This window comes from Suncus etruscus, chromosome 5 (assembly GCF_024139225.1).
Source record: "Suncus etruscus isolate mSunEtr1 chromosome 5, mSunEtr1.pri.cur, whole genome shotgun sequence".
In the NCBI taxonomy this organism is placed as follows: Eukaryota; Metazoa; Chordata; class Mammalia; order Eulipotyphla; family Soricidae; genus Suncus; species Suncus etruscus.
In genome coordinates, this window is record NC_064852.1 from 68407603 (window position 1) to 68434017 (window position 26415).

The 26415-nt window shown below is 33.3% G+C and overlaps 1 protein-coding gene across 1 annotated transcript in view; it reads left to right on the top strand.

Annotated features, from left to right (window-relative positions):
• CNTNAP5 (contactin associated protein family member 5) overlaps nt 1-26415 on the top strand; it is a 939273-nt gene that overhangs the window by 409981 nt on the left and 502877 nt on the right. Inside the window, exon 5 of the mRNA XM_049773789.1 lies at nt 17819-18022. Coding sequence (XP_049629746.1) covers nt 17819-18022 — 204 coding nt within the window. The remainder of the gene's footprint in view (nt 1-17818; nt 18023-26415) is intronic.

A 26415-nucleotide genomic window follows, 5' to 3' on the forward strand; every position in this document is an offset into this window, starting at 1 on the left:
TAGTGTTTTTATAATTTTTTTCACATAAATGTGTTATATTGCTTAGTATTTGTCCAAACATGTTGATGTTGTCAAACTAAGGAACTTATAAAATATTGATCTTGGACTGGGGAGATGAATCAAAGAACCAGAGTGCATGCTTTGCATGTTGAATCCCATTTTTGTTTTTTGGTGCTACATAGACCAAAGAACTACACAGAAGAGCTCTTGAATATATCTAGCTGCAGCCCAATAATTGAATAAAGTTTTTTATTGGTGAGGAGTACTTGAAACAAAGATGCCAATATGGAATTTTGTAAAACTAATTCTTGTAGAGGCTACGAAATAGTAAATGAGAGTAACTGAAGAAAAAAATTAAGATATGAGTGTCAGCTACTTTTGTAAAAGAAAGACAGTATCCTTTGTTTTGCAGCAATTTTTACATCAAAATTTAACAATTATGTGAAAATAACACACAGGCATCATAATCAGCCCACTACTACTTAAAATGCACAATTATTTGAGATTAAAAATCTAAATTTTACAATAATTTTCAAAGTAAAAATTACTAGTCTTAAGTATTACAGCCTGAAGTTTGTAAAATCTGTCATTTTTGAAAAAATAAAATCAGTTAATTTTTATCCTGTCCAAATATTTCTTTGGAGCTCTAAAAATATACGTTCATTTGGCTGATTGATATCTTATTTTGATTCTGACATAAATAAGTCAAATCAAGCACATTGCTCTGGCATCCTTAATTAAATCGCACCACCCAATCACAATCAGTATCTCCTTTTTGTGACCTACTTCATTTCACTGTACAAACCAGACCTCAGAATCTTTCTTTAAATCTCTCTTCTTTTATTTCCAGTAAATGCATTATCAAGTTCTAGTAGTGTTAATTCCAAAAATCATCACCTGTGAATCCATTTTGTTTCATCTTGTCAGTCACATGCTAGTTCAGTTACATCTTCATGTTGTGATTTTTTTTTTAAACTTGGCACTTTCATTCCTCTTTCCTTTCAGTTCATTATCTCTGCTTCACTTGCAGGTTGTCACAAAATACAATTGAGGTACTTCCTGTTAAAAGTATTTCAGTGTTCTATTTTATCCTCATTTAGAATATGTTCATGAAGAACAGACCTTAGAAGATCTTGGTTTTTGAGACCTCGTTGGTCTCACCAGGCTACAATACCCTTATCCTACACAGGCTCCATGGGGTTGGTTTCTGTCCTCCAACTGGGTACCCTTTCTCATATTCCAGAATATCTGTATATTTTTATAATATGTGTCTGAAATGCTTCCTCCTTATTAAATTTCTTTTTTTTATGGTTTTTGGTTCACACCTGGTGGTGCTCAGGGGTTTCTCCTGGCTCTGTGTTCAGAAATCTTCCCTGGCAGGGTCCGGGACCATATGGGATACTGGGATTCGAACCACTGACTATTTTGTGTTAGTAGCGTGCAAAGCGAACACCTTATCGCTGTGCTATAGCTCCGGCTCCTCCTTATTAAATTTCTTATGATTAAGCTTAATTAATTTGAATTGATTAATTTGACATAAGTATTAATATAACTTTTAAGAAAATTAGGGATTGTTACAAATTTAAGTAAGATTCTTGTTTAATTTCCCTCTTCTGAAATATTATTTTTTAAAAGAAAAACAAACAAAAAACATTGCCCATCATCCTAGTTTGTTCCAGATTCTGCAACAGAATATTATAGGCTGAGTGGGTTATAAACAAAATATGTTATAAGCAAAACAAATTAATTTATCCCAGTTTGGAAGTTGGAGAGTCAGAGATCAAAGACATTAAGTTTTAGATCTGCAAAAAAACTGCTTCCTATATCCTAGGCAAATGATTTCTCACTTTTTCTTCACCTGAAAGAAAGGACACAATAAAATATTGCGTTTGTTTGATTGTTTTGATCATAAGTGATTAGTACATGGAGTCAGAATTTAAATATATATCTTATACTCCTAATTTTGATTTTACTTTATTTATTCTTGACCTACATTTGTTACTTGCTTGTCCGTGTTTACTATTATTAAAATTTATCAATAGAGCCTAAACATTTTTAAATGCATGCTAGTAGGTTGGATCTTCACTCACAACATCAGAGAGAGAAACCAAGATTTATAAACTACTAATGTTTTTGTGATGAACATAAATTCTATTTATGTTAAAAATGGAATAATATTATTCAGCTTACATTATTTAAGCAGTGTTGCTTGACAGACACCATACAAACAGTGTTAGCTATGATCATCATCATCTTTAACATTTTCCACTTTGTTGAGAATTATATTCCATATGTATCTATCTCAAAGAAGAAAGTTTTTATATTTTTATTCATTTTAACTTACCGGATTTTCAAGATTAAAGTTTCCCATACCTGGATAATGCCATCTGGATACTTTAAAGCGACATGGACTTTAATTTGGGAGTTTTTGTTCAAATACCTTTAAATATGGGAAAATAATTTTTTAAATTATTGTAAATTTTTGTGATATCAGAGTCTGTAACTCCTCATTAAAATTTGTAGTTATTATTTATACTTCAGTTCACCTCCTTTATATATACTAAAAGAATTTGCTCCTGTTTGGTTAATATTGCCAGGTTTTGACATCCATGATTCATCAGCATCAGAACTGAACTCATACCTCTCTCCTTAAATAAATACTTTATCAACCAAGCTTCATCTGCCTCTTTGTTGTTTTCCTCATCCCCTGAGGCCATTTATCACACATGATTGAGGCCACAAACTTGTAAATTTTATGGTTGGCATGCTAAGGACCATATGGTCTTATGTCTGGAATTCTCAGAGCCTGATTTCATAGCAATACAAGCTTGTAGAACTCTAAGACAGAATGGCAATATCAAATCTTGGAGACTTGTGAACCCAATGTCAAGTTTGAATCTCACTTTGTAAATAATAAAACTTATAACTATACAGTTTTTAAAGTGACTCATTTCAGATCCTTTTATTATATAGAACACAACTACTTATAAAGCATGGGTCATGATTCCATGCGGAGTCATGCAGTGGTACATAGTGATGGGGAGTCACAATATTTTTGTCTTAGAGTAAATTTACTCAGGATTTATTATTAATAAGATTACATCTTATGACACTTTTGTTGTTATTATTGTTTGCTTGTTCTTTTGGGTCACACCCAGCGGCCGCACTCAGGTTATTCTAGCTCAGCGCTCAGAAATCGCTCCTGGCAGGCTCTGGGGATTTTTATGGGAAGCTGGAAATCAAACCGTTCCATGCTGTGTTGGCTGCATATGAGGCAAATGCCCTACTGCTGTACTATGTCTCCGGTCCCTATATGCCATTTTTTTAATTTCTTTTCTTTTTTATTGGGGGGCACACCTGGTAGCTCTCAGAGGTTACTCCTAGCTCTGTGCTCAGAAATCGTTCCTGGCAAGCTTGATGGACCATATGGGATGCTGGGGAGAGAACTCAGATAGGTCCCTGGTTGGCTGCAGCATGCTAAAGCTCTAGCCACTGTGCTATTGCTCCAGCCCCAACCATTTTTATTTCAATATACTGATGTAACATTTCTCAAGTTAAAAGGAATCATGAGTGATAAATGTTTTAAAAAGTCCTTCTAAAGGAGCTAGGGAAGTATTACAGGAGATAAAGATCTTGATTTGCATGAATGTGGTTCATAGGTTCAGATAGGTGAAAATCCTGTGTACAGGACTGTATGACCCACTCATTCCCCCTAAAAAAGAAAGTACTTCTTTGCATGTAGGGATTGAACCCAAGAAAGTTTTAAAATTCATTTGATCAAAGAATATGATTTACCTAATCTTATTTTAGTTCATATAATTGAAAAATATCTCTATGACAAAATATACATATATTTACAGCGTGACTATTTTAAATAACATATTATAGTATTGTATCAAGTGACTATTTTTAAATCTATGTTCACTAAGTATTTTTGTTGATTTAAGATCTTAAATGCTTTTGGCTACTTTGAGGAATTGTTCATTTCTTTTCCCCATATTTTCATAGGGTTAGACTTTTTTTCTTGTTAAATTCTGTCAGTACCATGTAAATCTTAGATATTAGTCCCTTATCTGATGGGTATTGGGTGAATAGTTTTTCTCATTCTGTGGGTGCCTTTGTATCCTAGCTACTATTTCCTTTGAGGTGCAGAAGCTTCTCAGCTTAATATAGTACAATTAGTTTATTTTTGCTTCCACTTGTTCCGACAATGCTGTTTCCTTCTTGAAGATTCCTCTAATTTCAATGTCATGAGGTGTTTTACCAACATATTCTTCGATATACATCATGGTTCCATGTCTCATATAAAGGTTTTTAATCCATTTGTATTTGACCTTTGTGCATGGTATTAGATGGAAGTCCGAGTTCACTTCTTTGCATGTGCCTGAAACTAATCATAAGTGAGATGTAAATCAAAACAACAATAAAGTACCATCTCATACCACAGAGTCTGACCCACATCACAAAGAATAAGAACAATCAGTGCTAGCTGGGATGTGGGAGAAAAGAACTCTCATTCACTTTGGTGCAAATTCCATCTAGTCCAGCCTTTATGGAAAATAATATGGAGATTCTTCAAAACACTGGAAATTGAACTTTCATGTAATCCAGCTATACCACTCATAGAGATACACCCTAGGAACATATATACATGGATGGACATGGAAACTATTATATTCAGTGAAATAAATTAGAGGGGGAGATATAGACACATAATATTCTCACTCATCTATAGAATATAAGAAAAATAAAAGACATGATTGTAATAATACCCAGTGACAATAGAGATGAAGGCTGGAAGAACTGACCCATGGTATGAAGCTTACCACAAAGAGTGGTGAGTTCAGTTAAAGAAATCACTACACTTACAACTATCATGACAATTGTAGTGAGTGAGAGAAATAAATGCCTATTTCGAATACAGGTAGAGTGTGGGGTAGGATGGAGGTGGGAGGCATTGGTGGTGGTAATGTTGCACTGGTGAAGAGAGGTGTTCTTTTAATAACTGAAACCCAACTACAGCCATGTTTGTAATCATGGTGCTTAAATAAAAATATTAATGTAAAATATATTAAATACTTCAACATACAATAAACGATGATCACTGGTCTCTAATCTAGAGAAATGAGATAATTCCTGCTCTTTAGATTCCCAATTTTTCTCTTTTCTTCTTCTTTTATTTGTCATTCTTCTTTGGGGCAGACAGGAGTGCTGAGAGCTTGCTAATGACTATGTTCTCAGGGATCACTCCTGAAGGTAATTGTGGGATAATATGAAACACTGGGGATCAAATTAGGATCAGTTGAAAGCTCTAGACTTTATGTTTTCTTTCTCATCCAGAAATCCAAGGATATCTATAAGCAGACAAATAATTTGTTTTTATGTCTGGAGTTTGGGAATCCATGTATTTTGTAAACTTAACAAATAATAAAACATCTCATAACAAACCTTTTTTTCCCAAACCCATTAATGTACTGTTGGCACAACTATGAATTCAGGGGCTGGAGCTTTACCACAGCAGTAGGGCATTTGCCTTGCATGCTGCCTATTCAGGATTGACCCAGATTCAATCCCTGACATCCCATAAGGTCTCCGAACATTCTAGGAGAGATTTCTGAGTGCAGAGCCAGGAATAAGTGTGTGTATGAGTTTTGCCAGGTGTTGCCCAAAATCCAAATCAAACAAACAAACAAACAAACAAAAACCCTATTATTTGGCTAATTCTTTGGCTTTGTTTCCATGACCCTTTGTCATGGAGAAATATTTTGTCACTTGTCTTCGCAAGGCCCTATGACAATTTTGGTGATTTTAAAAGGCAATCTTAAAAGAATAAATAACCAAATAGCAATGGCAATGGATTTATGAAGCTGTAAGTTTAGTCACAAATATCAAGTCCTTGAATCCTACAGTTTGCATTCCATTTACTCTTTGTTGAATTAACAAATGTAGAAACTGATTTACTATTATTCGCCACTATTTTCTACACACTAAGTTCTATAGATTTTGCTCATGGAGAATCAATAATAATTAATGCTCAATTTCTTCCTAACATAAGAACAGGGCAAATACTTTTATAAAACAATGAATACATACTAAATTTTTTGGAATAAGAGAGAGCAATTTTCCAATGTTGGTAGCAGTGCTTAAAGCAAATATCTTAGTTATATGAAGCCAAAGAGCAGTTTCTAGTAGTATTATGCTAGTTTCACATGCATTGTTTGCTTATCATGTCTTTTTGCTTTGTTTATTATTTCTGTAAATTTTTGAATATGATTTTTGAAATTATATAATAAATTAATAAAATAACAAATAAATATAAATAAATAATTAAATAAAGGGAACTAATACTTTATTTTACTGTTAACACTTTAATTAATAAATATATTGAAGTACCTTACTTTATAGAAGTATTTACATTAATGTTTAATATTTACAGAATTACAGTATCATACTTCTAGAGTTCTAAAATTCTTTGACTTTCATATGTTCCTTCTTACTTGCATAAACTTCTCCTTCACCCGCATAACCAACTGTTTTGGGTAGTATTTCATATTTTATTATCATTGACAATTGACTAGTCATTGATTTCTTTTTTTATATTCCACATATGAGAAGTGTTCAGTGTTTGCCCCCTCTTTCCAGTGGAAGAGAGCCAGTGACTAATACTCCCTAATATAATACCCTCAAGTTCACACCATATTGCAGCAAAATGCAAGATTTTATCTTTATTATAGTTAAGTAGTACTTTATTTTGTTCATTTATAACAGTATATTTAACCACTATTTGCTATTGGACACTTGAGTTATTTCTATATCTTCACTATTATAAATAGCACTACAATTATTGTAGGATGCCTTACAGTTTTACAAAAATACCACACACTGTATTAAGACTATTTCAGAATATATAAAGTTCCTACAAACTTGAACAAAAACAGATGAAATAACTATGTAGATAAAAACCATAAGAATAAACAATAGTATGAGTATGTGATACAAACTATAATAAAAAATAAAACAAGTTTTCTAAGGACAGGGTAGTGAGGGTGAGGGAACCATGAGTTATTGGGGGAAGATATCTTAACCCTGCAGGTAGATTTAGAATCTGAACATTTAGTGCCTGAAAATCTGTCATTTGCTTTGCAAATTCTTGTAATAAATTAAATAGATTAATTTAATGTAAAAATCAAGTGTCCTATCAGGAGATCAAAAGTCAGTGAACAGGCATATCCATGAAGAAGATGGTAAGTAAAAAGTGTCATTACCAATTATCAGGAAGTTCAAGTGAAAGCAACAATGATAATCTAAACTCACACTAGTGAGAAAAGCTCACTCAAAAAGTCTGGAAACAAGCATTGTTGGCGGGGATATTGTAAAAAAGAAATTGATATTCACTATTTTGGGGACTGTTTAACTGATTTGTCTGTTTGGAAATCATTTTATCAGCCCCCTTCCCCCAAAATATAACAACTAAAATTTTATATGACTCAGCAAGTCAACTCTGACACCAATGCCAATTATTTTTGCATCTTTTATTCGAGTTAACCATATATCTCAGCTAACTCTTTGGCAGTTCAAGTCCATTTTGTCATAGTTAAATAACCTAAAGATCCACTCTCAAGCCTAATTTAGGTAATACATTGTCAAGGCTATCATTGTATTCACCTTTATTACATTCTACTTCTTTGAAATGATTGATTTTCTGGATCATTATTTTGTAGTCCCTGAGTGAAACAGCACATGCCAATCATCTTTACATGTCATAATTCAGCATGATGACTTAAAACTATCTAGAATATCTTCATATCTCTCAATAAATTTAAGAATAGTCAAGTAAAATAATCTGCTATTATAAAGTAATTAAGATGAAATGAATGATACATTATTTCATAATATATTTTATTTAAGTTAACATTTCAGTTGAACATACTCCAAGTATGTTCATAGATGTGGGTATATAAGATCTAAAAGAACACTATAAGAAGACTTATTTGACTAAGAAAATTAAAAGGTCTCTCTGCTAAAATAGAACTGACATTCAGTTTTACATTTTTTTGAATGCTATACGTTTTTATATTGTATTTTTGTACCTACCCTTGATTTTCACATGCTATCATAGTACAAATGTCAGATTTATTTTTTAAGAAAAGTTATTTTTAGTTATCTTAGTTAGCTTTTGAAATGTATGCTATTTTCAAACAGGTTATCATGAGTTTCTGAGAAACCTTGGAAAGTCACAAAATTTGTGAATATGTCCAAATTAAGTGATTGAAAATCTTTATATAACCCCAAAACATGAATCTTTAGTGTAAGAGCACAGTCAGATAATATTATTTTTGGAGTAATATGACAGTACTAGGGCTGTCATGGTCCATGGATCAAATCCTTGGTCCACTTGGGACCTTGTGAACTTGTCCAGGAGTGACCCTGAGTAGAGGCAGGAGTAGTATATGAAAAATGCTTTATGTAGCTCAATGACCTTTCTCAAAAAATAATCATTTTCTTACATATGATATCACAGTATAAGTTCAAAATGATGGTAATTGAAAATAGTATTTTTTGTAAATATTCCAAGGGAATTGATGGTGTTTGGGTAAATCTAAATTTCTCCTATCAACTTTTAGCTCTGGCTTTCTGGCCTGCATAAAAGAGCTTCCATTACTTCCCCTCCTAAGAGAACTTCTTGGATTCAACTTTGAAATTTTTTTTTTTTTTTTGGTTTTTGAGTCACACCCGGCAGTGCTCAAGGGTTACTCCTGGCTGTCTGCTCAGAAGTAGCTCCTGGCAGGCACGGGGGACCATATGGGACACCGGGATTCGAACCAACCACCTTTGATCCTGGATCAGCTGCTTGCAAGGCAAACGTCGCTGTGCTATCTCTCCAGGCCCAACTTTGAAATATTTTAATAAAATTTCTTTTTAAAAAAGATTTTTGTTTTGTTGACAAGCTACCTGTATTTATTAACTAATAAAGAATATGCTTCTAGAAATTCTATCATAGAAAAACAAGCTTTGACAGCTGGATTAGCAGTCAGCAATACCATGTCTTACTCCCAAATATGGATTTGGGCATGCTAAATATGTCCTAACTGGGGTCATGTGGTTCTTGGAGTTGAACTCAGGGTCTTGCAATGGTAGGCATGCACTCAATCTCCCTGGCACTCTATGACAATTTTAATGGAATACATATTGAGTTAAATTCACTTTACATTGATGGTTTTTTTTAAAAATCAATCTCTAGAAAGACAGGGCAATTGTCAACTCTGGAAATTATTATCCAAATTGGGTTCTTGCTAAAATTGTTGGTGGAACAATATTGATTCTGTCTTCAGGGACCACTACTGGAAATATTGGGGTACCATTATGAGGTGCTATGGATCAAATATGAGTTGATGAATGCCAGAGAATTTCCAGGCTCTATTTGTCTGATTCTATACACAATAAGGTCTAAATCCTGTGCTTCTGTTGAATCTTACAACTGCTGAGAAACGAACACATGTAGTTTAATCATTATAGATATGAATTCTGATCACATGCTCCCCATCCATGTCTTGAATAAGCAAGTATTTATTTTCAAACTTTTTCTCACCCTCCCCTACCTATTTTCTATTTTTCCTCATGAAACAAAACAAAGTAACCAACAAAAACCAAACAACAATAAAAAAAATTCTCATCAGGAGTCAGATACTTGAGCACTTGCTTTGCATGTTCTGAATAAAGATGCATATTTGTCACCCCCATATAGTCTCCTGAGTACTGACAGAGTTTATTCTTGAGCTCAGAGATAGGTGTAAAAATGGAGCACTGCAGGAATAGGAAGTGATAAAACACCTCTTTTTAAATAAAAAGGAAGAAAAGGAATGGAAGGGAAACCTCAATGTTTCAAGACACTTCATCTGGCTGACGACTCATCATGTAGTGTGGTAGTTGCCTCCTTTTCATAAATGTATCATTGTTTTGTGGTTTCTCAGATTTCTCCCTTGATAATTTTGAATCCTATCATGATTTATTGTCTAGCTGTACTGATTATGGACTGAAATTAAAAAAAGATAAAATAATTTGTTGAATCACTATGAGATTCAAAGTTGTTCATGATTGCATTTTAGTTGTGCAATGCTAAAACATCTACCCAGTGATTGTTTTGTTCCACAAATTTTCCCAGATTGCCTCCCTCCCATCCATCAGAATGCATATATGGAAGAAATTATATTATTTTTCTTGTAGGCATAACCATTTGCAATACTGTTACTGAAAGGGTATCATGTATATCCAAAGCTTTACATCCTTTCAGCACCAAGTTCTTACCCAAGGTAATAATTTCCTATTATAGAGCATTGGTGGTGGGAATGTTGCACTGGTGAAGGGGGTGAGTGTTCTTTTAGTGACTGAAATCCAATTGCAGTCATGTTTGTAATCAAGGTGTTTAAATAAAGATATTAAAAATGATTTCCCATTACTATTAACATAATGTTCCATCCTCCTCTCATTTTGGCAAGCTTACCACTAAGGATCAGTCCTCCTGACTTTCTATTGTCTTTGGTATTGTTCTTCTACTATGTTTCTTTATATCTTACAAATGAGTATGATTATTCTATGTATTTCCTTCTACCTCAAAACACTTAGTACCCTAAGTGTAATACTCTCTGTGCCATTCATATATCAGCAAAATTTGTGACTTCATTGTTTCTAACAGCTCTGTCTTATTCTATTATGTGGATATATTATGCTTCTTTATCCACTTGTCTTCTTGAAACTTGAGTGGTTTTCAGATTTTGGCTATTATGAATATTCCTACAATAAATATAGGTGTGCAAAGGAATTTTCTGAATTGTATTTTGAAGCTGTTAGGGTATATTCCCAAGAGCAGAATTATGCAGTCATGTGGAATCTTGATTCCTATTTGTTTTTTTAGCTTTCGGAATTAATTTTAATAAAATAAATGTTGCTTGACTACAAATTATGCAAAAGTCATGAAGTGTTATGCCCTAAATTCAGATAGACATAACTTCTATATTAGATCTGCTTTATAAAGATCACATAAAGCTTTATAATGCTTATCACATCATTAACAGCAATAGAAATAATATGCTAAAAGCCACATTTATTGAGCATAATATGGCAAATTGTGATAAATTATTTTGTTAAATTAAATTTATTTTAGACACTGTGGTTTACAGAGATGTTCAAGGTAGTCATTTCTGACTTTCAAAATTCTACCACAAATATAAAATTCCCTGTAAAATGGTCATCAGTTTACCAACCTCCCTGAATCTTGCCTTTTGGCACATAGGGATAACTTACTTAATAATAATATTTAGTTTCTATAATAAATAATAATTTATATACTACTACTGGTAAATCAGGATTAAAATTATGGGGTGTTGCATGTCTACATGCTGCACAAGTTTGAGAATCTGAAATACTGGGCTGATAGGTTTATCTAGGGTCAGAATTTCAGAGGTGTCCTCCTAAAGGGCAGTGAGATCACTTGCTAGGTCAGAATGCATGAGTTTTCCCGACTAGTTAGGTCTTTCTTTCAAAAGTTATGTGAGTGTATGGTGTTGGCTAATTGTGCAGAAGAATGCTCTGGTTCATGGTTGTGGCTGCTAGGGGTATTTTGGAGTACAAAGCCCACCCACCCCTACATACACACTCCTATCACCAGAGCTCTACGGAGATGTCAGCCATAAAACTAGCATACCTAGAGTAGAGATAGGAAGGGCTGAGAGTGCATAAGATCATTTTTCTTAATCAATCTTTCACATACATGTGTAGATTTTTCATAGCTCCTATGAAGAGCCACTTTTCTAAATGAACAGATCTAAAAATAAGAAAAAATATATGAACATGATCTATAAATAAAGGAGCAATTACAAAATACCAGGGACACTTACAATTAGTGTAATATAAGAAAAATAAAATACTGTATTAGTACTTAAATTGTCATCTTCTTTATTGTACACATACTCACAGAAACAAAAAAACTCATTTATTGGTGCATTCTGTAATCTTACTGTACAATTCATATACGGTATGTTTAATCTTCATATTAAATTTCCATCTTTTTTTGAAACAAATCATGAATTCAGTGTCAAATAGCTTACTAGTTTGTATATGCCTTGGGAAAAATACATAATCTTTCAGAGCTGGGGCTTCCTTATATTTCAAATGCTGAAAATATATGGACTTTGCAAGGCTGTTTAGAGCATTAAATTAAGCTATAAGTACTAATTAATTCCCTTCCCTCTAAGAGAATAATTTACCAGATTCACAATAAAAAATGTCTTAAGAGCTTAGAAAAACAATGATAGAAAATAAGTACAAAACATATACTTAGATTTTGTCGATTATTTTATTGTTTTGCTTAAATATATATTCTAAAATGATAACCATTTTCTTAGCTATCAATAATAATATAGCTTTTCTTTCTCTTTACATCCCAATACCATTATTTTCCTTATTTAAAACTACTTTTAAAGTTATTTTCAGAAAATTGATAAAATTCTTCTAAAACATTAATTGATTGATATCTCTAATTAGATCTAATGTCACAAATGATGTGCCAACATAGAGGGTCAGGAAAAAATACAATATGCCTCCTAAGCCCAACATAATATATTTTTTTTTACTTAAAAATGTTGTAAATTTGTTTCTCCCTAGTCAAGTTGAGTATGCTGTATCTAAAGGCAATATTAACTATTTAGTCAGGAGATATAAAGACCTTTCATTTTCAAATCTCTGTTGCTCTAGGTGTAAAATGGTTGCCTCAGTTAGCTTAGACTGCAAAATATTTCCTTATGAAATGTCAGAGGTATTCGAAAGGAAGTTACTTTCTGCTCCACACTCATTTTGTGCTCTCTGAAGAGGGCTTTCAACTTTACACAAATGAACATATGTGCAGGTATTACAGCTCTAATGGTTGAGTTTGTGTCACTTGAGAACTGGTTTCTTCCAGGGGATTAGACAATCTTGCTCCTGTGGACTGAGGAATATTAAATGTTGCAGCACTACTGCTTGCAAAGGTACCCTTCTGGATTCAGCCTCATTGGAAACAGTGCCATGTGAAGGAGCTGGAAAATAATAGAATTAGGGTCAAGAAAAGAGTATAAAAGTATAAAAGTCTATGTATATGCATGCACTTTACCCAGATTCATTTTTCTATGGCATCATATGGCTCCAGAACATCAATAGATGAGACAACAGGAATACCTGAGCACCATTGGGGTATCCTTGGTTGTCCATGGTACCCTTGGTAGTCCTTGGTAGATTTAAGTAAATCTACTTTCTGGCCTGGTTTGCTCAACATTGGTATGAGGGATTTAAAGCCTCCTGATCACTTTTATTTTTGAAGCAACAACAATTTGGGGAAAAAAAAACAAGCACCAAAGTCTAATTGAAAAAATGAATTATTAAGATAATAGTGTGAGTTTAGCTTTAAACTGAGAGGAGGAACTGAGCTAAGAGTTATGCAATAGAATAGCATGAGGCCATATTTTGGAAAGTACCATCAAGAGCAATTATAAGTCAGATGGTTCAATGCCTGACACTCTTGCTTCTGTTACTTCTTAACTTAATGTGCTATTGTTTCTTCATTCATGAAATAGAAATACAAACAATGGGGCCAGAGGAGTGGTGCAAGCTGTGAGTCATCTGCCTTGCACATGCTAGCCTAGGATGGACAGCGGTTCCATTCCCAGCATCCCACATGGTCCCCCAAGCCAGGATCAATTTCTGAGCACATAGCCAGGAGTAACCTCTGAGCGTCACCTATGTGGCCTCCAAACCAAAATCAAACCAAAACAAAACAAACCAAAACAAAAAGAAAGTGTCAGTCTGGGAAGTGAATAAAGACATAAAGTTATATCAAAAGTTATATCAACTTCTATCTCCAACTGGTTACAATCTTAAAGCCTCCTGATGTCCGGTGACTAAAAATACCCTCCTGTTACCCAGTGACTAAAAATTATTAACTTATTACTTATAATTGGTTTAACCTAAAATGCAAGGCATCATAATATCAGTTTGTAGGTGTTACACTTTATATGTATTATAACACAAAGGATTCTCACATAATTATCTGAAAAACATACTCATTTTATAGATGAGAATATCAAATTGTAAATAAATAGAGTAGTTGAAGATAAAGCAAGAAATATGGTGGGGCCGGAGAGATAGCATGGAGATAAGGCATTTGCCTTGCATGCAGAAGGACAGTGATTCAAATCCTGCATCCCATATGGTCCCCCTAGCCTTCCAGGAGCGATTTCTGAGCGTGAGCCAGGAGTAACCCCTGAGCGCTTCCGGGTGTGACCCCAGAACCAAAAAATACGTACTTATTCAAAATCCATGCTTGGACCTACACAATGATATTCGTTATTCCAAATTTGATGTGTTTTCTGACTATAGCTTCCATTTGGTTTAGGTGATGTCCAGTGATGGAGTGATATTGTTTGGAACTCTGAAGGGTAAACATTTGTAAAAACTTTGGTGGTGGGAATGCCCTTCATTCATTGTCACTATGTATCGTAAATAATTCTGTGTAAATGAACTTCAGTCACAATAATAAAAAAAAAGAATTTGAAACTGCAACGGAAAAAACAAACAAACAAAAAAAAACTTTTATTTGTGATTTATATTAGAGCCTAAGGAGTTATTCACTTTTTGGTTACAAATATTTTTCAAAGGAATTAAATAGATTTCCTTTTAAAACTAGTCATAGTAAATTTATGATTTTATTTTTGTTTTTATTTCATAACTTTGACTTTACAAAGGAGAGTTCTAGATCTTGGTTAAAAAACCCTAATTTATCACTATAAGTATTCAAATGAGAATTTTAATAATTGGTAAATAAATACAAATAAATAAATTTTAATAATTGTTATAATAAAAATTAAGTTTCTTAAGTACTTGGTATCTAAAAAATACTGGATTTCTAATTTTTCTCCGCTCTACGATCATTACACCCCGTATTCACACAGGATGGCATATATTTAATACAGTTTAAATTTTGATTAATTAGCTTAAATCATATTATAAGGTGTAATAATGCTTATTATAATATTTTGTATATTTAAAAATATAGTGATAATGTGAAATTGCCCTACACTAACATATTTCAAAATATTATTTGAGTTACCTTTGAAAACTTTATTGAAATGACCTTTTAAAACTTCATAAGCAACTTTAAAATAAAAGAGAAATAAATAGGGAATAGATATTTTCTATATATATTCCACCTCTACATATTCATAAATTCCTCTGTATCAATACCCTTCACCATTGTTGTACATTTGTTACAGTTGATAAACTCATGTTGACATAAAGTTATCTAAAACATTATGGATAATAATTTTCTGATACTGATTGTGCTAATGCACTTTGGGGATCTGAATCAAGCTCTATTAACCTATAATCATAGTATCATGGGGAATATTTGTTGCTCTGATAATTTGTTGTTCTCCATTTCCTAAAGTCAAGTTTTCTGATTATATTTTTCAATGTATTTTCTGAAAATCCCTGGAGTTGGATCGAGGATGTACATAGAAATTTTATGTTTCTCTATCGTTATGTAATCAGAATGTATTTTATCCATAATTTTATCATTTGTTTACTTTATTACTTTTTAGAGTTATGAAGATTTAATTCTATACAAATACTACATTTACCCCTCTACCCATCATTGAGTATATAGTGTTTGTTTTTTTGTGAGGGAGGGCAGGAGGAGAGCAGGCATCTTTCAGGGTTTACTCTTGGCTCTGCACTCAAATCCCATCAGCCATATTTAAGGCAGTTACCCTACCTTCTGTACTTTTGCTGCATCCTCTTATTTATTTCTAAGATTTGACAGATATTTACAATACAATTATAGACACCCAGATTGAGATTTTTCTTTGTTTGTTTTTCAGCCACACTCGATGGTGCTCAGGGGTTAGTCCTGGCTCTGCACTCAGAAATTGCTCCTGGCTTGGAGAACCATATGGGAAACCAGTCATATTGAGATTTTTATGTGGAAATTAATTTTTTGTTCTTTTTTATTGTTTAGTTGTCTTTTATGCCCACTTCCAACTGTGTTTAGAACTTATTCATGATTCTGTGCTCAGGGATCACTCCTGGTGGGACTTGCAGAATTATATGTAGTGCTGAGGTTCAAACCTGGCTTGGTTCTGTGCAAGACAACTACCATCCTGCTGTAATTCTTTTTATAATTGAAGGATCAGAGAGATAGTACAGAGACCAAGGTGCATTTCTTTCATGCAGTCAACTTCAAACTTGGCACAGTATATGGTTACCTGGGCACAGCTATGTATAGGTGTATATTATATATATATGATTTATATATATGAAGATTTTAATTTATGAGAGAACAAATTTTAGATATTTTGGAGGCAATAGGTTTTTTACTATCACTGCCATGCTAATATAGAATAAAACTTTAACTATTTAGGAGAAATATTAGAAAAAATATTGGATGCTTTTTTTAGTTTCTTTTTTTCAGGGTATACCACATGTTTCACCTTTACTATACCTTTCTGTATTCCTAATAACAATGAATAAGAATTTTTATTGCTTTAATCTTCACCATAATTTGGTAGTGTTCTAGATAAACACCATATTAACAGGAATGCCGTTGTATTTTGTTTTAGTTATATTTCATGATGAGGTAGGATATGGGAATTCATTTATCGTACTTGTTTACCATCTGTTATTATTTTATGGTGATTTGAAAATCATTATTACCTTTGGGTGTAAGCTTTTTACATATGTTTATATATGTGTATTTAAATTAATAGATGATTTTCACTTAATTTTAAAATAATGAATAAACATTCTTGTGTCTACAAAGGAGTTACTCTAAACCTCAAGATAAATATTGATATGTAAGCAATATATTTCCCTTTTTTAAAATAGCAATAGCTTTAATAGTATATTAGTATCATAGTTTATTAATGACATATTAATAACACAAATAACATATATAATAACATTTTGAAATAGCAACATATTTTTCACTTTAATAGAACCCAGAAAAATATAAAAATCTTTCTCAACAGATGATTTCTACAAATATGGCAATGTTCATATGTTACTCTTTGTACTGTACTCAGGAATTATTCCTGGTTGTGTTTGGGGACCATATGGACCATATTCTAGAAATTAAATCTGGGTCATCTATAAGCCCCCAGAAAAAAAGCGTTTTGTTGTTGTTATTTTGGCCATTTCCAGAAATACTCATTGTGTACTTTTGGCTTTGCACTCTGGAATCAATCCTGGAGGTGCTTAGCAGATCATTTAGGATGTTGGTGAATGAACCAGGATCAGCTGTGTAGAAGAGAATCTTTATTTGTTCTATCTCTCCAGTCCCAAGGTGGTATTGTTTAATATAGAATTTTATTATTAATTTGTATTCTCAAATCTTTGATGAGTGATATTATTGGAAGCAAGTTACTATGAAGGATAAATCATAAGAGATGACAACCAGACATCTGACACAACACAGAAAAAGTATGTACTGGTGTTAGATTTACTCTCTTTCCTGAGGCTAAATAAAGCTGATATATTATTAGTGAGTGGCTAGACTTATAAATTGATGTTTGTTTTGAGTAACTCTATGGGAGTTGATTATATGTAAATTGCTCTGAGCTGAATTATTGCTGGTATAATCTATATACTTCCCTTTGAGGTGGGATCATGAACATATAAAGACTATAAAATGAATAACAAGTTAGATGTAATAAAGATATTTCATTCAGTAGAATGTTCATTGATTGTTCTCTTCGTTTATTTTCTTTTTGTTTGTGTATGTGTGTATGTTGCCCAGAATCAGATATTGCCGACTTTGATGGACGGAGCTCCCTTCTCTACAGGTTCAATCAGAAGCTGATGAGCACTCTTAAAGATGTCATATCTCTGAAATTCAAAAGTATGCAAGGAGATGGGGTCCTGTTCCATGGAGAAGGTCAACGTGGAGACCAAATTACCTTGGAGCTTCAGAAGGGGAGACTCATCCTGCATCTCAATTTGGGTAGGAAGTAATTTCTACCCCTTTCTTTCAATCAAGGCCTCAGGGAATTCCTTTTGTACAAGGTTATATATCCCTGTCTTCCTAATGGTCTATTTGGAAAGGATTGGAGCATATTATAAGTGATTTTTCCATTATTCAAGCTTGGGAAGAAAACCACCATATTTTGAAGTGCTTAAGCCATAGATGAGATTATTTGAAACAAAATAATATTGATAACAGAGCTAAATGAAGATTTTAACTATCACATATCTATTATCTATATCATCAACTTATTTCCCTGCTTCCTGCCTTTTTTAGTAAAAAAGTTAACAAGTTTAAAACAGCACGTTACCAAAATATTTTATTTCTTTTAAATTTATTTTGGTTTGGGATGTTTGGCCATACCCATTCCTAGTTCTGTAATCAGAAATTACTCCTGGCAGGCTCAAGGGACCATCTGCTATGCTGGGGATTGAACCTGGGTCGGCAGCATGCAAAGTAAATACTATATTCATTTTAATATAATCTATTATTTTTATTATATTTTTGCAAATTAAATTTAGGATGAAACTAAAAAGAAACCGTCTTAATTTCTTAGTGTCTTGCTGGGGCTATAGTGGGAAAGGATTCATATATGTCAGAAAATAAAAACTAAGTTTCTTAGCTCCTTCTATAATCCCATGCCTTCTTACTGAGAAACTAGGAATTTGGTTGGGTTTTAGGCTTGCAAAATAGTTAACTTAATACTCAAAGCTGTTTTTATATTAAGACATGAGATTCCTATTGTGGGTTGGCATCTATCATGTCTTGACTAGCCACTTACAAGTCTGCATTTTATTATAACTAACTTCCTTTCCCCATAAGAGATGGTGCTGAACTTCTTTAAAAAAAAAAAAAAGGGTCCAGTTGAAGGAAAGTTGTAGGGTTCTGGCGCCAGGGCCCCCTATGAGGCCAATGGAAGGGTGGGTGAGGGTCTCTATTAGCCCATGGTCTCCAGGCCGGACTCGGGAAAGAGAGGGAAGACTGTGAACCATAGATCACTCACAGGGAAACATTGTCAGAGCAATGGACTTAGTTTATTGAAGGCAGGGACAAGGCTTTTAAGGGTAAACTTTAGGCAGGAAACAGAATGTGGGTAATACAGTTTAGACATTACAGCAACAAAATGGTAAGCAGAGACAACAGTCACAAGGTACATGGCATCACTGACTTGGATGGTATGCAAAGATAGCAGTTACAATGCCCATGGCATCATTAAATCAGGAAGAATGTATAGATAGCAGTTGCAATGCTTGTGGCACTATTAGCCTAGACAGATTGTTAGACCTTGATTGACTTTCAACTGCATTCCTAACAGCAGGGACACAAGTCTCTAAACAGACTTTCTTTTATATTCAAGGCCAGCTTACAGAAATCTCCTTATTTCACTGCTCTGTCCCCACAAAAAGTGAGCCAAGAAGGCAGGGATCAGCATCCTAGAGGCAAAGACAAGCACCCAAAGAATATCTATTGAAAAAGGAAACAGAAATAGAGTCAAGATGAGGCAAAAAAATGTCTTTTCAAAACAACATTAAGGAGCCTGGGAGATAGCATAGCTGTAGGATATTAGCCTTGCACGCAGCTGACCCAGAATGGACCTAGGTTCAATTTCCGGCATTCCATATGGTCCCCAGAGTCTGCCAAGTGCGATTTCTGAGTGCAAATCCAGGAGTAGCCCCTGAGTGCTGCCAGCTGTGGTCCAAAAACAAGTCAATCAATCAATCAATCAATCAAAACATTAGATTCCCCATTGCTTTTGATTAATTGTAAGATAAGTATTAAATTATTTGTGGATTATCATACTACTGAATATTTTCAAATAATAAAGCATATAGTAATTTGTGGTAAACTTAAACTGAAAATTAGAAATATGACTAATGAATAGAATGAAGTAGAACCCAAAATATAAGTGAATCAAAAAAGCAGTGTGTTGTAAATAAATGTAGTACTATTTAAGCAACTATCTTCAATTTATTTAATTGAAACAAACTACCCATTAATGCCATTTATAGTGCCAAAGAAGATAAATCTCTACTCAACATGCACAAATAAATGTCAAAAATATATATACATATATATCATGATGATTAGAATAGATATGATTGTATAATACATTTTAATGTAATATCATTACTGAAAAGTAATAATAACTATATATTCTACAGATTACAGAGAAAGTTACATAATCTATGCTACCAAATGTACTTGATCTTAACTTTTAAATATCTTTAATAACTCAATATGGCTAAGCTACTAGTCACCATCGTTATCATGGACATAAACCATATAATTAATGAATATTCTAAGTCAGTCAATAAACATTGTGAAGTAACAAAATTAGAATTTTTCCTTCCTTTCTTCCTCCTTCCTTCTTTCTTTTTCTTTCCTTCTTTCTTTATTTCTTTTGCTTTCTTTCTTTCTTTCTTTCTTTCTTTCTTTCTTTCTTTCTTTCTTTCTTTCTTTCTGTCTTTCTTTCTTTCTTTCTTTCTTTCTTTCTTTCTCTTTCTTTCTTTCTTTCTTTCTTTCTTTCTTTCTTTCTTTCTTTCTTTCTTTCTTTCTTTCTTTCTTTCTTTCTTTCTTTCTTTCTTTCTTTCTTTCTTTCTTTCTTTCTTTCTTTCTTTCTTTCTTTCTTTCTTTCTTTCTTTCTTTTTTTTGGTTTTTGGGCCACACCCATTTGATGCTCAGGGGTTACTCCTGGCTATGCGCTCAGAAGTAGCTCCTGGCTTGGGGGACCATATGGGACGCCTGGAGATCGAACCGCGGTCCGTCCTAGGCTAGAGCAGGCAAGGCAGGCACCTTACCTCTAGAGCCACCGCCCGGCCCCATTCTTTCTTTCTTTCTGTCTGTCTTTCGTTCTTTCTGTCTGTCTTTCTTCTTTTCTCCTTTCCTTCTTTCCTTCCTTCCTTCCTTCCTTTTTTCCTTATTTCTTTCTTCTTCCTTCCTTCTTTGTTTCTCCCTTCCTTCTTTCCTTAATTTTCTTCTATCCTTCCTTCCTTCCTCCCCCCTTCCTTTTTCTTTCTTTCTTTTTCTTTCTTTCTTTCTCTTTCTTTCTTTCTTCCTTCTTTCTTTCTTTCTTTCTTTCTTTCTTTCTTTCTTTCTTTCTTTCTTTCTTTCTTTCTTTCTTTCTTTCTTTCTTTCTTTCTTTCTTTCTTTCTTTCTTTCTTTCTTTCTTTCTTTCTTTCTTTCTTTTTTCTTTCTTTTCTTTCTTTTTTCTTTCTTTCTTTCTTTCTTTTTTCTTTCTTTCTTTCTTTCTTTCTTTCTTTCTTTCTTTCTTTCTTTCTTTCTTTCTTTCTTTCTGTTTCTTCTTTCTTTTCTTTCTCTCACTTTTTTCTCTTTGTTTCTTTCTTTTCTTTCATTCTTTCTTTTTCTTCTTTCCTTCCTTCCTTCTTTTTTTTCTTTCTTTCTCTTTCTTTCTTTTCTTATTTTTTCTTGTTTTTTTTTCTTTATTCATTTTTTTTTCTGGCCATACCCTGCAGTGTTCAGGGATTAGTCCTGGTGCTGTGCTCTAAAATTGCTCCTGGCTGGAAGTGGGGCATATGAAATGCTGGGGCTGGAACTCTAGTCCAAGCTGCATCAGTTGCATGCAACGCAACACCCTACCACTGTGCTAGTACTCTGGCCCCAAATAATAGAATTCTTAATATACTCATTTGTTCAACAAAAAGAAATACATGACTGTCTCACATTCTAAGCTATGCCTACCCTCCAGAATAAATTATTAAGGTTAAAATAAGATGGATAATATTTGTTTCTTGTTGTGATGCATAGAAGTTAAATATATTTGTTTCCTTCAAATACCATCTGTTCTATATTTCTATTCTCTAGGTGATATAGTAAATATATTAATGATTCAGAAGTAAAAATAGATTTTGGCTCTATTAGGTAGTTTAGATATTTATTTTCTTTTTCTTTTTTGAGGGGGGCCAACCCGGTGATGCTCAGATGTTACTCCTGGCTCTGTGCTCAGAAATCACTCCTGGCTTGGGGAACATATAGGACATTGTGGGATCAAACCATGGTCTGACCTAGGTTAGCACATACAAGGCAAGCACCCTACCATTTGCACCTCAGTTCTAGCCCCTTCTTTATCTTCTTTTTTTGTTTGTTTGTTTTTGTTTTTGGGTAATACCCAGCAGTGATCAGGTGCTACTCTGGCTCTACGCTCAGTAATCGCTCCTGGCAGGTTCAGGGTACTATATGGATGCCGGAATTTGAACCACAATCTTTCAACATGCAAGGCAAATGGCCTACCTCCATGCTCTCTCCGGTCCATTTTTTATTTTTTTATATTGTTCTTGCTGCCTTGTAACAGACATGTTTCTTAGTTAGCCATACTTATTTTTGTATTTTCCAGATGTTAGCAGTCACCTAGGACATTTGTTCAGTAGCACAGACATGGCCAGATATTAGATTTTTATTTCTTCATACCTAAGTTTCAACTAACCAATTTTTGGAAGCACTAAGTTAAGGGAAAAGAAGATATTTTTGTTTCATTTTATTTTTGTGTCACATCCAGCAGTACTCAGATTATTGTCCGGATTCTGTAGTAAGGGACAACTCTTAGAGCTGCTCAGGGTACCCGATGCTGAAGATTGGCTGCATAAAAAATAAGTGCCCTACCCACTGTAATAGCTCTCAGTTCTGGAAAACGAGGCTTTGATAATTTTGACTTAACCATTATGGAAAATCTGAAACTTCTAAAATAGCAAGACGACACATTGCATATATTGCTATAGTACAAGAATCTGAAAGAGGTACTTGAAGCAAATATATTGTAGTAAAAAAGCTTTTCCTTTATAATCTTAGATATTATTATATATTATTATTACTATATTATTCTAATGGGTCCTGCTCACACCCCAAGCTTGTACTTCTGTCTTTCCATTAGTCTCTCTTTGTGCTTCAATAGGCTGATATTTGTAGCATAACCACAATGTACCAGTATCCTCTCCTTCTTAAAACAGCAAGGGTGTTTAAATGCATAGTAATATCATTTCTTCTAGGTATAATATTGGGTTCAAAGAAGATGCATTACTTTTCACATTACATTGTTAGCTTTCAGTTATAGACACTATTAATATCCAACCATTTTTAAAATATTACTTTCAAATTAAAATATATATGTCAAGCTAATAGAAGTGGAGAGAAACATAAATAATAACAACTATGAAGTTAAAAAGTAAAAAATTAATTGAAAATATGTAACCTGGGAGTAGAGCGGTGGCACAGAGCAGTAAGGCATCTGCCTTGCTGGTGCTAACCTAGGACGAACCGCAATTGGATCCCCTGGTGTTCCATATGGTCCCACAAACCAGGATTGATTTCTGAGTTCATAGCCAGGAGTAACCCCTGAGAGTCACTGGGTGTGACCCAAAAATCCCCCAAAAAAACAAAAATAAAAAAGTAACCTAATTAAAATCCCTATAATATTTTAATACATTTTAATAACATTTAATATATTATTTGGAACTCATAATCGTTCCATTATTTCACATAATCTCCAAAAAAGCATATTATGCATTACATTGTTTTTTTAAAGAAACAAAATTAAAAATAAAAGAATTTACAAATAAAGTAAGGAGGAGAAAAGAATGCAAGAGGAATGTAAGTTACTAACCTAAAGAATAGACGTGGGCCAGTGGAGAAAGTTTGTCTCTTCTCGATTGATATAGTCACTTCTGTGATCAGTAACATGGCTAGTTCCTGAAGAGTCACACACTTGTATATAGTGTGTTGTGATTTTTTTGGCAAATGATTCACTCGACTTTGCCTCACATTGCATAAGTATTCTGCTATGAGTGACCTGTACAAATAGAGTTTTTATTCGTTTTGGAATCACATATGCCAATATTCAATGACTATTCCTGCCTCAGCACTCAGGAATAATTCCTGGCAATTCTTGGGGACTATATGGTGTACTGGAATCAAACCTGAGTAGGCCTTATGCAAGGCAAGTGCCCTACAAACTGTACTCACCCAGTCAGTGGACAGTTTTATGGTGAAATTGGATAACTGTAAACTTTCTTAAGGTGGAACAGAGAAGATTTTTGTTGACAACTAATGGGTAAAGAATTCTTTTCTTGATTCATTAGAGCAGTACATAAATCCTTCTTATACTTTTACAATTCTCTTTCACATCAGTTGTAGCAATTTTCCCTTTGTAGAATTACAACAGTACCAGCCCACACATACAGGTAAAGAATCAAAGAGAACTATTATGTGACTGGGGAATTGTTGTAAGAACTAAACAAGACATCAATAGTACACACAGGTCACTCATCTTTACAAAGGTTCAGTGCTTTTGAAATGAAACAGAATGCTTACAAAATAAGAATAGCAGGCCAGTGAAGATCCTGGAAGTCCATAAACATATGTAGAAATTAGTATCCTTAAGGAGCCAAAGAAGTCGTAGGGTCAAATTGTTTGATTGCACATACTACTCATTGACTTATTTGCAATAACAGTTAAAGTTACACACATTCCTCAATGAATCATATGGACCTTTATTTTAGGCTTCTGCAATTTAGAATTGAAATAAGATGGCCCATATATATTTAAGTTTTGTGTATTATTTTTCTTAACTTGTATTAAATACAATTGAAAATTGTTTTTAAATTTATTGGGCATCTGGGGTTAGTAGTACAGTGCTTGCCTTCTATACACCCTACCTGATTTTGAACATGGCATCCCAGAAAGGTTTTTGAATCTGTCAAGAGTGATGCTTGAGTACAGAACTAGAAGTATACCCAGATCACCACCAGTTGTGGGTTGTGTCACAAAACTTACCCTCCCACCAAAAGAAAAAAATATGGTTTGAAAATTCCCACACATTAAAAGCAAGGATGGTTTGCTATGCAATATGACATACGCTCAATAATTCTACTTTTGGAGCCGGAGCAGTAGAGCAGTGATATGGCATTTGCTTTGCACGTGGCTGATCCAGGACAGACCTTGGTTAGATCCCCAGTGCTCCATATGGTCCCCCAACTCCAGGAGCAATTTCTGAGCGCATAGCCAGGAGTAACCCCGGAGCATCAATGGGTGTGGTCCCAAAACCCAGTAATAATAATAATAATAATAATAATAATAATAATAAAAATATTTTGATGAGAGGATAATGTCCAATAAATTGATAAATCAAGTAGTGTTACAAAAGTGTGAAGGTCAAAGCAAGTTTTATGACCCTGAGAGTTTTAAAGTGTATCTGAGAAGCGTGGATCTGAAATGATCCAAAGTAAGGCTTGCAGACACACTCAACATTCTACTTCCTAAAACCCAATGTGGATTATTATAGGTCATAGGTCTATATAGTACTATATATATAATAAGTAGAAATCCTGAATATCAGTAATAAGTTAACTGCACTGTCAATATTATTTAAAGGAATATTATACTGGATGAGAAAAGGATGACAAATAATTATAGGAATATGCATATTAATATTTTAAAATTATATAAAATATATAGGAATGTGCATTTTATTTTAGCAATAATGTTAATTATAGGAAACGAAAAAAATAATGGTTTGTATTTTCTGAAAAATTTTAATATTTTTGAAGTAGAACAATGTCAATAATAGTAATTTCTAGAAGAAAATAGTGGCAATAAACAAACAGGATAGAATGGTAATAAACAAAAATATTTTACAACTATACTGAATTAATTATAATTAATTAATATAAAAATATTTTACAACTATATTGAATTAATTATAATTAAATGTCTTTTACAGGAAGATTCATAGTCATATTAGGTATAGTTAGTCTTATAACTATGATCTGTTAAAGGACTCTACATAACTAAAAGTTATCAAATTAGTTTCATAAAATAACTTGGAAAAGAATATGTCTCCTCTACTTCATTTATATCATCCTTAAATTAAAAATAAATAGTATTTTGGATTTAGTATTGGAAGTCATTGCAAAATGCACTATCCCATTTTAAGAAAAATATGTGGTATTCATCAAGTTTAAAATAAAAAATAATAATCACTATGATCATTTACTAATAGTTATATTTTTTTAAAATATGTAAGACTCATTTAACCAACTGTTGGTGTGAGGACAAGTCTTATTTGCGAGAGTCTATTTGTGGAGAGTGAGAAAAGTAAAAGAGAGAAAGAGAGAGAGAGAGAGAGAGAGAGAGTGAGAGAGAGAGAGAGAGATACAGCATTTACCTGATCAAGCAAAAAGTGTAGAAGTCATTTGTAGGTGAATCACTGTTGCTTGGAAGTCCATCCTCCTTTTGTTTTCTCTACCTAACCTCTGTTCTTGCTTCTATTTTAGTGCACATCTTTATTTTGTATTGCTTTCTTATGTGGTTTTTAAAATAAAATATTTTAAATATTAAACAGGATGTTTAATCTCATATGTACT